Genomic DNA, 12,863 nt, shown 5'->3' with positions numbered 1-12,863 from the left:
CTCGCGTTTCCAGCCCTACACGCCCCCGCTCCGCACCCCGTTCCGAAGATATTCCTTCCTCGCGCGTCGCTCGCCAGCTGCAACACCCATGCGCGCTCGATGACGGACCCGACCGACGGCGCCGCCGCGCCGCCCAAGAGGCGCGCGTTTGGCTTCAAGAAAGCAGCATGGCAAACGGCGCCCAAGAAAGACGAGCAGGACATGTTCAGCCACTCAAACGAGTTCCAGGACATTGTCGCCGAGCAGGCCAAGCGCCAGGAGGAGAAGAAGAAGGCCGAGGAGGCGCAAAAGCAGAGACAAAAGGCTGAGGAGGAGCGACATCGCAAGCGGCGGAAAGTCTCGGTCGAGAGCGATGAGGGAGTGCAAGCAAGAAGCTCTTCCCGGAACCATAGAGTGACGAGCAAAGGGTGTGTGCAGCGCGAGCATATGGCATGCTGCAAGACTGATCAGCAAACAGGCGGAGCAAGACGCCCATGTCCCCAACACGCAACAACTCGACCTCCGAAACCCTTGCTGCCCGCTACGATTCCCTCACAAAGTCATCCAGCAGCTCGGTGGGGGCCAGAACCAGGTCTCAAGTCATAGATTTGGGCGACACCGAGGATGAGGACGAGTATCCGCGCAACCCATCTCCGAGCCCACGGGCAATACCCATACACTCGCGGCCACAGAGCGAACGAGAGTCTTCGGAAGAGGTCGAGGAGGTTGACAGCCCGCATATCGCTGTCCTTAAAGCCCAAATACGAGCAAAGGCCTCTGCCAAATCCCCAGACGCCGATCAGGCACCCACAGCCTCGTCGAGCGCACAAGCACCGATGCCCGTAGCCATCGTCCAGCTACTCATCGAGTCGGACATCCCAGACACTAAACCTCTGATGGTCAAGATCAAGACGGACGCTTCTCTTGCAAAGCCCAAGGAGGCCTGGTGCACAAGACAGGGCTTCACACCCGCCCAAACGCGCGCTATCTTCATGACGTGGAAAGGCAGACGAATTTTTGACTACACAAAGATACAACGGCTGGGGATTCGCCTAGAAAATGGCTATGTGTCCGTCGAGGGCGATCCCAACATCTACGACGACGAAAATCTGCCCAGGATTCACGTGGCGGCATGGACAGAAGAGGTCTACAAAGCAAGGAAGGAAGCCGATGCACTGGAGGCCGCGGCAGCCGCCCAGGCCGCAAAGGTCGTCAACGAGCCCGAGCCAGAAGCGGAGCCCGAGCCCGAAGTCAAGCAGATAAAACTGGTGCTAAAAGCGAAAGGCAGGGAAGATTTTAAGCTGAAGGTCAATCCCGTACGTATGCTCACGTTTCGCTCATATGCATATCTAACCAGCACAACAGCACACCGAGGTCAGCCACATGGCATCCGCGTACAAGATGGCTATGAAAATTCCGAAGGAGCAGCCCGTCACGCTCATGTTCGACGGCGATCGGCTGAAGCCTATGGACACTGTCGCGGATATAGACGTTGACGATATGGACGCCATCGAGGTGCACTTCAAGTGACCAGACAGCTCTCTGCAAATGGTTCACTCTTTGCAACGACACGCAGCATCATTGTCTCGTTAAGAGGCTTATCGGGCATCAAAGACCTACCTGGTTTGGGCTACGAACCCTTGATTTGGATGCACATCCTACGATCCCATATTCAGGGGGTTTGATTTCCAGCAATGAGAGGAGCATGGCGTTGGTGGTATTTGGGCGGGTTTATGGATATACCGCAGCTTCTGCTAGGACTTTGGAGTATTAGGCGTTGTTTCTCCGGCTCACCGGGCTTGGGTCACCCTTGAAGCTACCAAGACCATTCAATCGAAACCTCCATGCGACACCCAATCTTTTCTTGTCCGCGCAAACTATAGCCGCACCAGTTTCGCGATGCGGCGCAATCAGCCTGCTAGCGCCCCAGATTCAACCTCACTTTTAACCCCATCTTAGCTCCGCCCTTGGTCGCGTCGACTTACCCCACCAAAAATTTGTCGCAAGCACGTCCCCTATCGCATCCCACCACGCCCTACTTCACCGTAAACCCCCGCCCCATCCCTGCTCCAATCGCGACCAATCCCTCTTGAAACTCGCCAAAATGAAACTCATCACCCTCAACTTCGTGACCTGCGCCCTAAAATCCTGCAAATCCTCCCCCGCCTCCTTCCCCCTGCACCCGCGCGACGCAACTCTCGAAGTCATCGAGACAGACCTCAACCTCGCGTTTCTCAAGAACATTCTCCCGCGGCTGGAGTGGAACGAGCTGTGTGTCATAACGGCCGAGGTACGCTACAACCCCTCCCTAGTCCCCAACACCCCTCGGGAAGCCGTTGTGGAAGACGGAAGATGCAAGATAGCGACTGACGTTCGGTGCCGTAGCTCGGCCTCCCCCCTCTCCCTTCCTCGCCGCCGACGCGCGAGGACCTCGTCGTTAAGCCAGAAGGAGAAGTCGCCGAAGGTGCAGAGGCCGAGGAGGAAGCGAGTCAGACGGCGAAAGATTTGCACCGGGTGCTGCTCGAGACGACGGTCAAGGAGGGGAAGCTGGTGTGTGGGAACTGCGGGCACGAGTACAAGGTCATGGAGGGTGTGCCGAACTTTTTGCTGCCGGGGCATTTGGTCTAGGGTGGGAACGATGCAGGACAAGGTATTAAAAAAAAAGGTCAGAGGCGCGCTTGAGAGGCTGGCAGAAGCAAGGGAAGGAAGATGTGAAACAGGAGAGGACGACAAGGGAAAGAGAAGGCAGCGGCGGACGCAGCTGTTTGGAACGAGGAAATGCTGGCGGATGCACTCGCGAAGAGCGAGGATGATATGATACCCTTTGATGCATAGACCGGAGTTACGGGTCCTGGGAAGTTTCCCTTTGTACCGCAAAAGCTAGGATAGAAAAGCACTGCCGCACACGTAAAAATGTCTCAGCATCCAATCTTCAGCCTGCACATTTCTGCAATGATCATCCAGCTATCCTCTCGCCTCTTTTTGTCTCTTACAAAGCCACATCAGCCTCCCGCTGATTTTTCCCATATGAACGGGGTCCCGTGCCTTTAGTTTCTAGTAGTGAAGCGTCCTCCTGCCGGGGAGGCCGACGCTCCCCGGAAGCATCCATTCTTGCCACATCGAGCACTTCCGATCCCTCAGCCGGACCAACATGGCCTCCAACTGGGAGTCGTCCCAATCTGACAACTGCTTGATGGGCCCTATCTTCCAATTCCGTCCCAGTTTTTTTTTACCAGGTTACCGACTGCTGGATTGCAACCGCGATTACCGATCCCGGGTGCTAGGATGAGGCTGCCGCCCATACCCACGTAGAGGCGAAGGTCTCGGAGTATGTTGGACATCTCGTCGTGCTGTTTCATAAAGAGTCCCGCGTCCATGATCACTATTGCATAGGAGCTTGAAACCGATTTAGAGATGCACACGAGTTGTGCCAGACGGTGCGAAAGTTGCTCCAACGAGGTAGCTTGCTGCAAGCGCCTGCGTTCAGCTACTTTCTGATGCCAATCTGTGTATAGTACGTCCGAAGTGGGGTCCAGATCGTGCCAAACAACAAGGACGGTATTTTCACCAATAGGTCGCGTCCATTTGCTATTGTCCTCATATGAAAACAGTTGTCCTATATGAGTCTGCATAGGTTCACTCTGGATCTGAGGCTGTAGATGTTCGCTAGTTGATGGTAAATTCTCGCCGGCGCTGGTGATTTGGCTTCCTGCAAGGTGATCTAGAAAGGAAGAGGGAAACCAATTGAAAGAGTTTTTGAGAGGACACGGAGGCTTTGGTGGACCTTCTTGGGTTTAGATACAGCTTGTAAATTCATCGCCCTTCAACGGGCCTGAGAGGGAGATTTTGAAGAAGAGGGGGTTGCGTACATTCATCAGAAAGTGCGCAGGGCCACAACTCGGAGTCAAGACTTTCGTAGTAAGAATGCCAGCGCCTTCGCTTGCCAGTGGGAGGCGGGACTGCATCCTCTTCGTAGTTGAAACAGCAGGTGTGTGCTAAGTTTGGCGCCATCCTTCGTCCTTGCGGCAGTCTGTTGGCTGTTGGATGTATGATAGTAGCTTACGTTTACGACTCGAGGGACGGTCGATGAAGCAATCCGATGTGAGGTTCTACGAAGGATATTGGGTATGAACGAACTCAGTGACTGGATGAAGGGGTAAATGTTTTTGACGTGCTTGTCGCAGCTGCAAGCACCTGGCAGTGGTGGTGACGTCGGTGCGCCGCAGTAGGTAAGAAGGAGCATACTTACCCAGGTAATTGCAATCTCGGGTGAGGTAGAGGCTTTGATGGCACCGTCCGGACATGTTTCGAGCTTGTGAGAACAACAACAGATCCAAGCAATAGTGATGAATACATAGTGTAAGCGAGTGGGTCGGAATCGTTGCATGCGGTCATAGCCTTGACTTTCAAAGGAAGGTACCGCCGAGGCTGCCTATCCTCAACCTGCAGGGCAAGCACGTACGCAAGCGTACTCTTCATGAGCGAGCGCACTCGACAATGTCATGCCATGAATATCAGTCAACTACAGAGCGTGAAGTAAAATGCAGGTCGTCCATACGTGGTTGGTATCTAATCCATTCGCTGCGCCAGAACGCCGCCCAATGCTCATACTTTCTGTCTATGTAGTCCAGTAGTTGGACACAATGCGTTTTTCCTTTCCTTGGTCGCTGTCGCTCATGAACCCACCGGCCTGTTGATCTGTACCCTCTTGTCTTCGCCGGCGCTGACAATACCGACTTCCTTGTCCCACCGCACACCAAATACCTTCACGTCTTCTCCGTGACTGTGCGTAGGACGTCCCTTTGCGCTGTCCCTATAGATGGTGTACATGCTCTCGCCAAGTTGGCCTTCGCCTTGCACTTCTGAAGGCCGTACACTGCGCACGTCCCATACCTGCACGGTTCCATCGTGCGAGCCAGAAAGCAGGCCGTAGTCTGAGCTTGGATCGGCGTCGAGTGAAACGACCGCGTTCTTGTGGCCTCTCAGCGTCATCACGCTGATCTGTGCAGCTGAAGCACGCGGGTCGATGAGCGTTATGTGTCGCGCTGACGTTCCTGCGGCAAGGAGATTGAGCTTGGGTAGCGCGCCGAGAGAAAGAAGAGAGTGGCCGGTTGTTCGTGTGTCCACACATGTGGAAGTCAACAGGTCCCATGTCTTCAGGCTGTGGTCGTGCGATGCGGAGTAGGCAACGGTGGCGTCGTCCGGCTTGAAAATGACACTCGAAACGGGTGATGCATGGCCAGAAAGTTTAGTTAGGGCGCCGCGCGCAGGGACAGTCTTATCAGGTTTGGACAGTTTTTGCCGTTTGTTCGCGGCAGTATTTGAAGAGGGCAGGAGCTCTGATGGAGGCGCAGGGTTTTCTTTCGCGTTGGAGGAGAAGAGAGAAACCGTGGTGTCTGCTGAGGCAGAGAGAATGCGGTTCGAGGGGCCGTGGACGGCGAGGTCTTCGACGCCCCAGCGATGGCTGAAGAGCTCTACGCTTGGTGCGATGGTCCGCGTGTCTTCGTCATACTTGTATAAGCGCACTGTATTATCCATGCCTGCAACCACAATCTTCTTGTCCGAGATCCACTTTGCGCTCTTCAAGCTGGTTATCCGACCGCCGTTGTTCGGTGCGTCCGACGTTGCGAGCACGTTTCCTGACATGTCCCATACCCGTATCAATCCATCGTAGCTCGCGCTCAATATGCGCTCCTGTCCGCTTTGTACGTGGCCTCCAGACCAGACGCCGGCCACCGAAGACGCAGAGAGGACATCGACCGCAGATACCCAGTCGTCGTGCTCAAAGCTTGTTACATTGAGCGGTGGGATAAGCGCGCGCGTGTACTCGACGTCCAGTGTCGTTTCCGCTGATATGCCATTCTTGGTGAGAAATTCGTCAATCGTAGTGCGCAGAAATTGGCCATTGATGAGGATGTCAAAAGGTATCGGTTTATCGTCTGGGCGGAGGAGGCTATTTACGAGCGCGGAGAGCTGTGGACGCCTGAGAGCTGGCAGAGGTTAGCCCATGAAGAGACAACAAGCAGCATCCATGCGACAGCCTAGCAACGACAGAGTCTAATATCTGGTATTGCGTATCGCATGCGCAAAAGTAGTGCGAAGAATGCACTTACTGGTCTGCACGAGCAAGGGACCGGGTTCTTGCTCAAGCTGTATGGAAGGATCGCGGGTGCTCAGGCGCACGGGAACTTTGACCTCTGTTTTGGAATCCATTGCGGCGGCGTCGTGTGAGGTGTTCGCGCTGAAGCTCTTCCAAAAATTTGGAGCAGAATCTCGAAATTCTCCAATTAGGCTTAGCGCGGGACAGTCGGCGTTCGAACCTCCGATCTCGTAGCATTCACAGTCCATGTCATCACACCCCCCTCACTCCGCTCACAAAGCACGTGGGATAGATTCTCCAGGTCCACGACACCAAGAGTGCTTGATTCGAATTTCTGACAGATGTATTCGAGTTTTCGTATTCAAGATGTCCCTTAGTTCACTGGAGCCAATGCTTGCGTGAATGCATCCAAAAACAAGTACAGCGCCAAATATTACCGCCCAGCATCCCAGTGCCCTCAAGCACCGGCAGGAAATACTCTGGCGACGCCTGGTAGAGGATATATCTGTGAATTTTTCCCTCTCAGGGAGGTCTTGCGTCCATTAATACTGCGATTCGCCGGTCTGTGATGCGGCTCCATGCCCGTGTTCGCGAATTTCGAAAAAGAAATTCTACAAGCACAAGCCTGTTTCACCGCAATCTTGAGCGCGGATGAGAGCGTAGGTCTTGGTTCAGATTGGCATCGTTGGTGCTCTGCTAGAGGGGCTGCGGGGAAAATGGACGCGTTTCCATCTCAGCTGACCTCTCGCAGAGTCCGCGAAGAGGTAGCTGCATTTACGCCCTTCACTTTGATCACGAAATTCAAGTTGTGCCGACGAGGAACAAGAGACCAGCAGCGCTACACAGTTCTCTCACTCAGTGCCATGCAAGCTGTACCGTCCCACAGCTTCTGCATCCCTCCTGGGCGTGTCTTCACCATAGGTACATGTTGTCTTCATCCAAACTCAATATAAGGTGTCTTCGCGATGCAATTTAACGTGTGGGTACCTTAAGACGAGGCTGACCTACCCATTGTGGAAGTGTCGAACGCAGCAGTTGTTACCCCACTTCGCCTTGACCAAGTTTACCGCAACTTCTAGCGTGGCCTGAGGTTAGAATGTCACACCGATCGAAAAGAGGTATGAATCGCGTCGTGTTCAGATCCCTGGCATCGGGAGTGAGCCTATTGATGATATCGCACCGATTTCTATGCAACCCTTAGCGCGGATGAAGAGGTTCAAGTTATCTTTGAGCATCACGTGTTAGTTTACCCCTTCATTAAACGCATGATGGACACTTGGAGTGTCAGCGTCAATTTGATAATCTTTTTCATGATCAGTCTCGTCCAACACCTCATATCTCCCACCAAAGCTATGCATAAGTTAAGGGTTCCCTAAGTCCCTCCAAGCCAGCCTTGGGAAACAAACGCATATTGCAAGTCTACCGTAATTCGAACGCCACATACTTCGCATCAGCCACCACATTGCACTGTCTTCTAAAGTCTGGTGCAGCACCGCTATACCGGGCTATAATCCGCTTTTGCTTCCCAGCAACGTTCTTATTCACGCCGGTAAGCCATGAGTCTACCTCGTTGCTCAGCAGACCTTGGCCCAGCTCGTGGACATGCTCAGTCCAGTTCCGCACCTTTAGCCGTCAGCATTACCCACTGCTGTCGAGAACACAACTTACACCCTCTTCTTTGGCTTCAATGTACGAAATGTTGTGGTTGTGTAGGAACTCGATGCATTCAGCAATCCATCCTACAGCATACTCTATGCTGGCTGGGATGTTTCCGTATGCTTGGTGAGGCCCGATAGACATGAACATGTTCGGGAAGTGCTGCACTGTGAGACCCAAATATGTTCGAGGGCCGTCTTTCCATTCGTCGAGAAGTCGGTGGTTGTTGGTGCCGCGAAAGTCGATCGCATCGAAGGCGCCAGTGACTTCATGGGTGAGCAAGGTGAGACGAGAACGAAGGTAACTTGCTTACTTGCGGAGAAACCAGTTGCATAGATCAACATGTCGAGCTCGATATTCTCCTGTGATGTCTGCACGGATTTCTCTTTGACACGAGTAATTGGAGTTTCGAGTAGATCGACAAGGCGTACGTTCGGCCGGTTAAAGGCTTCGTAGAAGTTTGTCTCCATCGGGACCCGTCTGAGTCCGAAGCCTGTATGTCGTCAGTCGATAAACCCAACATACTGACAGTACAGCTACCATATGTCTTAGGTATCAATTTCTCCGCTGTCCATGCATCATGCACACGCTGCCTGATCTTCTTCGCCACAAACTCGCTCACCAACGCATTGGCCTCCCGGTCTTTCAGTGTCTCTTTATAATTCGACACCCAGAATCCGAAGCCTGGCTGTGCGTACATGTACTCCCAGAACGCCTCTCTTTCCTCTGGCGTGTAGTCCCAGATCGACTCATCACCGTCTCCATGGAGAAAACTGAGTCTGTTTGTGTTGATCTTGTTGAGCGTTTCCGGATATGCAGCTCGGATCTCTTTCATCCCCTCTTCGTCAATTGGAGAGTTGTGCAATGGGATAGCCTAACTGTATGAGACCTGTCGTAGATAGCATAAGCTGGAAGGTACTGACCCAATTAGGCGTGCGTTGAAACACCGTCAAACTCTTCGCCGCCTTCGCTACCTCAGGAATAATCTGTATCGCCGTCGCCCCCACCCCAATCACACCCACGTTCTTCCCTTCAAAGCTTACCTTCTGCCTTGGCCATCTCGACGTATGGAAAGCCTCACCCTTGAAGTCCTCCACGCCGATAATATTCGGCAGCGTCGGGTCACTCAACAGCCCGATACCTGTGATGAGGAAGCGCGCAGTGTACTCTCTCTTCGTCTCATCGGCAATCCTCCAAAATCCTCCCTCACTCTGCCAATGCGCACTTTTCACCCGCGTGTCGAACTGCATGCTTTTCCAGAGATCATACTTGTTGCAGATGAACTGGATATACCGTTCTGTTTCTTCTTGCGGGGCGAAGTGCTCGCTCCAGGTCCACTCATCAAGGACTTCCTTGCACCAGAAGAAGTTGTAGCTGTAGGATTCGCAGTCGAATCTGCAGCCAGGGTAGCGATCTACACTTTGTCAATACACGCAAGTGAATGTGTCTGCTCGTGGGCAATCTAACTCCAGTACCATGTTCCTCCGACGGATGAGCCTGCTTCGAGAACTTTGACTTTGAGATTCAGTTGTTGCATTCGGTGGCAGGCGTAGCAGCCTGAGAGACCGGCTCCAATGATGAGGACATCGTAGTCGGGTTGTGGGAGTTCCAGTGAGCCCATGTTTGCGGTTTGTGTTGCTGTAAGTCTCTGCAGAACGGAGGTCCTTGTGAGGCGATCTGTGGCACAGGCTATGACACGACCACTCAGTCCTGGACAGACAAATCTGCGTAACAAGCTATCTCCCAGGGATCAACTAGCTGTACCCAATGCACTTGTTGCGAAGCGCTACCCAAGCGGATCAGGCGCCACGCGTACCGTCCCGTTTGTATAGATCGGAGATGTAGCCGACAACTCTGGTATCAATGCGATTACCGACGATGGGTCGCCTCGGCAATCATGCACCACCGCGATGAGGAGAGCTCATGTGCTCTGTGCAATTTGGAATTCTACGTTCGAGAGCATCCGGACAGTCAATGTCTGGTTTTCGGTATCAAAGGCGGACGTACAATCTTGTCATTCCAAAATAAATGATGCATGACCGAAACTCTGGCTTCAGTACCGTCTTGCTGAGTCGGTCATACTTAGGATCGACGGCAGGCACGATCTGCAGCCGAAGCATAAGATATACAACACGAAGAACTTTCCGCGTTCGATTACTTCGTATCGAAATATGATGACCAACTTGACGATAGTAGAATGCTGCGATCGGGGGAATCCGCGAAACCCCGCACGAGATCCGAAGTCACCACGTGATCATGGACCCACTTGAGGAACATCGCACTTGCCGTAGGCACTGGCTCAGGCAATTGCAGACACTTCATTGAAAGCACGAAATATCTCTACAATTACATTCGAGCAGTACAGTATCATTGCTGAAGCCGGATCTACGTCCTGTTCATAACTACGTCATTGATCCTCGACGTTTCTGCCTTTAGGAATCCCAGCCATCCACTTTGAACAGTCAACACCAAAGCAAATCAGCACAAGCTTCAAAGCGAGATTACTCCGAAATGTTACATGGTTGCATTCTGAAGGGTACTCTCAACAGAGGAACAGAATCATCTTTCGGCCTCTGGCAGACATTACCCGGCGCGAATGTCTCACGAATATTGGCCCGAGCAGGAGTTGACTGGGTTTTAGTGGATTGCGAACATGGGAATATTGACGGTACGATTACCAATTCTAGGAAACTTGAATTCAATCCTCATAACATATCAGATGCTGCTATGCACGACGCTGTTCCAGCTATCGCAGCTTGCGGGGTCAGTCCGATTGTGAGACTTCCAGATATGCAAGGATGGATGATCAAGCGTGAGTATTCCTTTCTACTGCAAACATCACGTCTATAATTAACAGCTCCCAGGCGCTCTTGATGCTGGTGCCCACGGGGTAAGATTCCTGATGCACAGAATAGCTTCACGATATTAATACTATCTAAGATCCTCATCCCGCTTCTTCGAACAGCAGATGAGGCCAAAGCAATCGTATCCGCAGCCAAGTTTCCGCCCCTCGGGAGACGAGGCTTAGGGTCACCCTTCGCAATGGAACGCTTCAACCCAGTTCCGACAATGACGGAGTACCTGCAGCAAGCTAATGAATCCCTGTTGACCATGGTACAAATCGAGACACAGGAGGCACTCGATAACATTGACGAGATTGCAGCTGTTCCCGGCATCGATCTTTTGTTCGTCGGTCCTTTTGACCTAGGAAACAATATTGGCCACCCCATCCTCAACGGTGTGATGAAGCCTGAGTTAGAGCAAGCTGTGGACAAGGTCCTTGAGGCAACCCACAAGGCGGGAAAGAAGTGTGGGTTTTTTGCGAGTAGCGCTGAGCAGGCGAAGAAGTACGCCGACAAGGGCTTCGACATGGTCTCGGCAGCGTTGGACACCACGCTTTTGCAGGCGTCTTTGGCTACGTCTTTGAGCATCGCGAGAGGGGCAGCGCCACCAACATCGGGTGGAAGATACTAGCTGGACTCGAATTGCTTCATTTCGCTACCCATGAGACTAGAAAAGAATCGTAGATCAATTAATCAAAACTACATGAATACGAGTTCCAAGCTCGAACAAAATGCACCATTGCATTACCAGGGATGAACCTACTCAGTCTTTTCGTCGTTCCAAAACACAAAACATCTTACTTCAATGCTCGTTCTCGGATCCCCATAATCACTCTGCCCCTTCAAGGGGAACGAAGAATGCACCGCACACTTCGCTCTCCCATCGTTCTTCGAATCAAAAATCTTAAATACCCATGCCTCTTCCGGCGTCATATCACTCGCGTAGTACCACTGCTGGTTCGGATTGTGCGCAAGATTAGTCACCTCGTATCGAGGGGCAACATCACCGTTGGACGAGTACTCTGCACGAGGCTTGTGTTTCATGTTCCTGGATACTTTTCCATACTCGCCTGCGTCTGGTGGTGGCAAATTCGCAACCACAGTGCGGAAGTCGTTTTCGTCGATGGACCGGAAGTCGGCGAAGGCGAGTGGATCGCGTTTCACTGGCTTCATGATGGGGGCCCAGACATTCATGATGGCCCAACGCTTCTTGAGGCGACGTTCCGCTTCTTCCTCGGGGAGGTTGAGGAAGAGAATCTGTTCAGCGCCGCGGTAGGACTGGTCGACGTGGACGAATCTCTACAAGTAATGTCAGTTATGCATGGCCCGTGCCTTCGTTTTGGTCGCACTTACTGCAGGATTCATCACTTTTACGGGCGTCTTATCGTCGAGGCCTTGGGATGCGTCTACAGAGGCTTTGTGTGTGTCTCGCCGACACATATGGGAGACAACTTGAACCTCATCTGCTCCAGATCTACGGACATTCAATGTGAGTGATGACGCAGCATGTAACCTTTGCCAATGGGTGGGCTTACACTTTCTTGATAAGATCAATGCACTCAGGGTAGTAGACCTGCTCCACTTCTTCTTCGTTGGAGAAGTCCTTCACAGCAGACTTGTGTTGGACGAACTCGAATCCGGCATTGTCAACGTTGAACTGGTCGTGAATGGATCTCAAATCCTTGATCGTCGCATCGTGTGGGACGTGTTTTCTGCGCTTCTCAAAGGCAGTACCTGGATAGGTTTGAATGATGCCTCCGTCTTTCAGTTCCAAGTAATAATAAAGGGTGGTTTCTTCGGTAGGCAGTTCCTCGCGTGGAGGTAGGATGTCTCGTGTAGCCACAGGCGCCATTAAGGTAGGTCTAGAGAAGAGATAAAATTAGGTAGAGGAGATTTGATGTCGCTGATGGTCTTTTGATTATAGATGGGCTAGGTACTTTTGAGCCCGGGTAGCAATATTTACGCCTTTAATCAAGTAAACCACAGCCAGGAGTGACGATACCAGAGCCTCGGTCATATGGAGCTGATGGAACAATCAATGCGATCGTATCGCTTATGTTGCGTGAACTCGACGCCCCAGACGGTAAGGAGCGTTCCAATAGCCGACGACTCCATTTGCCGCGGGTATCTCTGACAACAAGAAGCGCCAAAACTAAAACAAAAACACCAAAGAAATATCGGTATTGATCGTGACCAGTTGCAGCTAGTTCATTGGTGCCCGTTGTGTTTCCACGGACCCGGGCGCTCCCTACCCCACAACCCCAGATCGACGGACCGCTCTTGCA

The 12,863-nt window shown here is 52.4% G+C and overlaps 6 protein-coding genes across 6 annotated transcripts; 3 read left to right on the top strand and 3 right to left on the bottom strand.

Annotated features, from left to right (window-relative positions):
• Positions 1–21: 21 nt before the first annotated feature.
• CC84DRAFT_1129363 (uncharacterized protein) lies at positions 22–1,823 on the top strand. The gene is made up of 3 exons (XM_018175830.1): positions 22–407; positions 458–1,295; positions 1,345–1,823. The coding sequence occupies exons 1-3, from the start codon at positions 100–102 to the stop codon at positions 1,507–1,509; spliced, it is 1,311 nt and encodes a 436-aa protein (XP_018030922.1). The 5' UTR covers positions 22–99; the 3' UTR covers positions 1,510–1,823.
• A 175-nt stretch (positions 1,824–1,998) lies between these two features.
• CC84DRAFT_1129360 (Trm112p-domain-containing protein) lies at positions 1,999–2,916 on the top strand. Its single transcript, XM_018175829.1, has 2 exons — positions 1,999–2,269; positions 2,365–2,916. The coding sequence occupies exons 1-2, from the start codon at positions 2,084–2,086 to the stop codon at positions 2,605–2,607; spliced, it is 429 nt and encodes a 142-aa protein (XP_018030921.1). The 5' UTR covers positions 1,999–2,083; the 3' UTR covers positions 2,608–2,916.
• Positions 2,917–4,523: 1,607 nt separating this feature from the next.
• CC84DRAFT_1129359 (ribosome biogenesis protein YTM1) lies at positions 4,524–6,212 on the bottom strand. The gene is made up of 2 exons (XM_018175828.1): positions 6,093–6,212; positions 4,524–5,969 (listed from the first exon to the last, which is right to left on the bottom strand). Exons 1-2 carry the CDS (start codon positions 6,190–6,192, stop codon positions 4,654–4,656), a joined length of 1,416 nt encoding a protein of 471 aa, XP_018030920.1. The 5' UTR covers positions 6,193–6,212; the 3' UTR covers positions 4,524–4,653.
• Positions 6,213–7,411: 1,199 nt separating this feature from the next.
• On the bottom strand, positions 7,412–9,541 carry CC84DRAFT_312241 (FAD/NAD(P)-binding domain-containing protein). The gene is made up of 6 exons (XM_018185821.1): positions 9,203–9,541; positions 8,659–9,149; positions 8,276–8,609; positions 8,049–8,228; positions 7,748–8,001; positions 7,412–7,702 (listed from the first exon to the last, which is right to left on the bottom strand). The coding sequence occupies exons 1-6, from the start codon at positions 9,354–9,356 to the stop codon at positions 7,499–7,501; spliced, it is 1,617 nt and encodes a 538-aa protein (XP_018030919.1). The 5' UTR covers positions 9,357–9,541; the 3' UTR covers positions 7,412–7,498.
• Positions 9,542–10,045: 504 nt separating this feature from the next.
• Positions 10,046–11,313, top strand: CC84DRAFT_1199427 (HpcH/HpaI aldolase/citrate lyase family protein). The gene is made up of 4 exons (XM_018181615.1): positions 10,046–10,403; positions 10,455–10,547; positions 10,600–10,625; positions 10,676–11,313. The coding sequence occupies exons 1-4, from the start codon at positions 10,247–10,249 to the stop codon at positions 11,207–11,209; spliced, it is 810 nt and encodes a 269-aa protein (XP_018030918.1). The 5' UTR covers positions 10,046–10,246; the 3' UTR covers positions 11,210–11,313.
• Positions 11,314–11,337: 24 nt separating this feature from the next.
• Positions 11,338–12,430, bottom strand: CC84DRAFT_1222053 (uncharacterized protein; the record flags this gene model as incomplete). Its single annotated transcript, XM_018183327.1, has 3 exons — positions 11,338–11,877; positions 11,932–12,052; positions 12,114–12,430. 3 exons carry the CDS (start codon positions 12,428–12,430, stop codon positions 11,338–11,340), a joined length of 978 nt encoding a protein of 325 aa, XP_018030917.1.
• Positions 12,431–12,863: the final 433 nt, after the last annotated feature.

The sequence above is a fragment of the Paraphaeosphaeria sporulosa genome (assembly GCF_001642045.1).
Source record: "Paraphaeosphaeria sporulosa strain AP3s5-JAC2a unplaced genomic scaffold CC84scaffold_12, whole genome shotgun sequence".
Lineage (NCBI taxonomy): Eukaryota > Fungi > Ascomycota > Dothideomycetes > Pleosporales > Didymosphaeriaceae > Paraphaeosphaeria > Paraphaeosphaeria sporulosa.
The sequence above is the reverse complement of the archived record's forward strand: the minus strand, read 5'-3'. Positions and strand labels throughout refer to the sequence as shown.

Bases quoted from the DNA above. Each gene is read 5' to 3' on its own strand.
- CC84DRAFT_1129363 (XM_018175830.1), top strand. From the start codon at position 100: ATGACGGACCCGACCGACGGCGCCGCCGCGCCGCCCAAGAGGCGCGCG. The intron at 408-457 runs GTGTGTGCAGCG...ATCAGCAAACAG, and splicing joins CATAGAGTGACGAGCAAAGG to GCGGAGCAAGACGCCCATGT. The intron at 1,296-1,344 runs GTACGTATGCTC...CCAGCACAACAG, and splicing joins TTAAGCTGAAGGTCAATCCC to CACACCGAGGTCAGCCACAT.
- CC84DRAFT_1129360 (XM_018175829.1), top strand. From the start codon at position 2,084: ATGAAACTCATCACCCTCAACTTCGTGACCTGCGCCCTAAAATCCTGC. The intron at 2,270-2,364 runs GTACGCTACAAC...TCGGTGCCGTAG, and splicing joins TGTGTGTCATAACGGCCGAG to CTCGGCCTCCCCCCTCTCCC.
- CC84DRAFT_1129359 (XM_018175828.1), bottom strand. From the start codon at position 6,192: ATGGATTCCAAAACAGAGGTCAAAGTTCCCGTGCGCCTGAGCACCCGC. The intron at 5,970-6,092 runs GTAAGTGCATTC...AACCTCTGCCAG, and splicing joins TCCCTTGCTCGTGCAGACCA to CTCTCAGGCGTCCACAGCTC.
- CC84DRAFT_312241 (XM_018185821.1), bottom strand. From the start codon at position 9,356: ATGGGCTCACTGGAACTCCCACAACCCGACTACGATGTCCTCATCATT. The intron at 8,610-8,658 runs GTCAGTACCTTC...TCATACAGTTAG, and splicing joins TTCAACGCACGCCTAATTGG to GCTATCCCATTGCACAACTC. The intron at 8,229-8,275 runs GTAGCTGTACTG...GACGACATACAG, and splicing joins ATTGATACCTAAGACATATG to GCTTCGGACTCAGACGGGTC.
- CC84DRAFT_1199427 (XM_018181615.1), top strand. From the start codon at position 10,247: ATGTTACATGGTTGCATTCTGAAGGGTACTCTCAACAGAGGAACAGAA. The intron at 10,404-10,454 runs GTACGATTACCA...ATAACATATCAG, and splicing joins CGAACATGGGAATATTGACG to ATGCTGCTATGCACGACGCT. The intron at 10,548-10,599 runs GTGAGTATTCCT...AACAGCTCCCAG, and splicing joins GCAAGGATGGATGATCAAGC to GCGCTCTTGATGCTGGTGCC.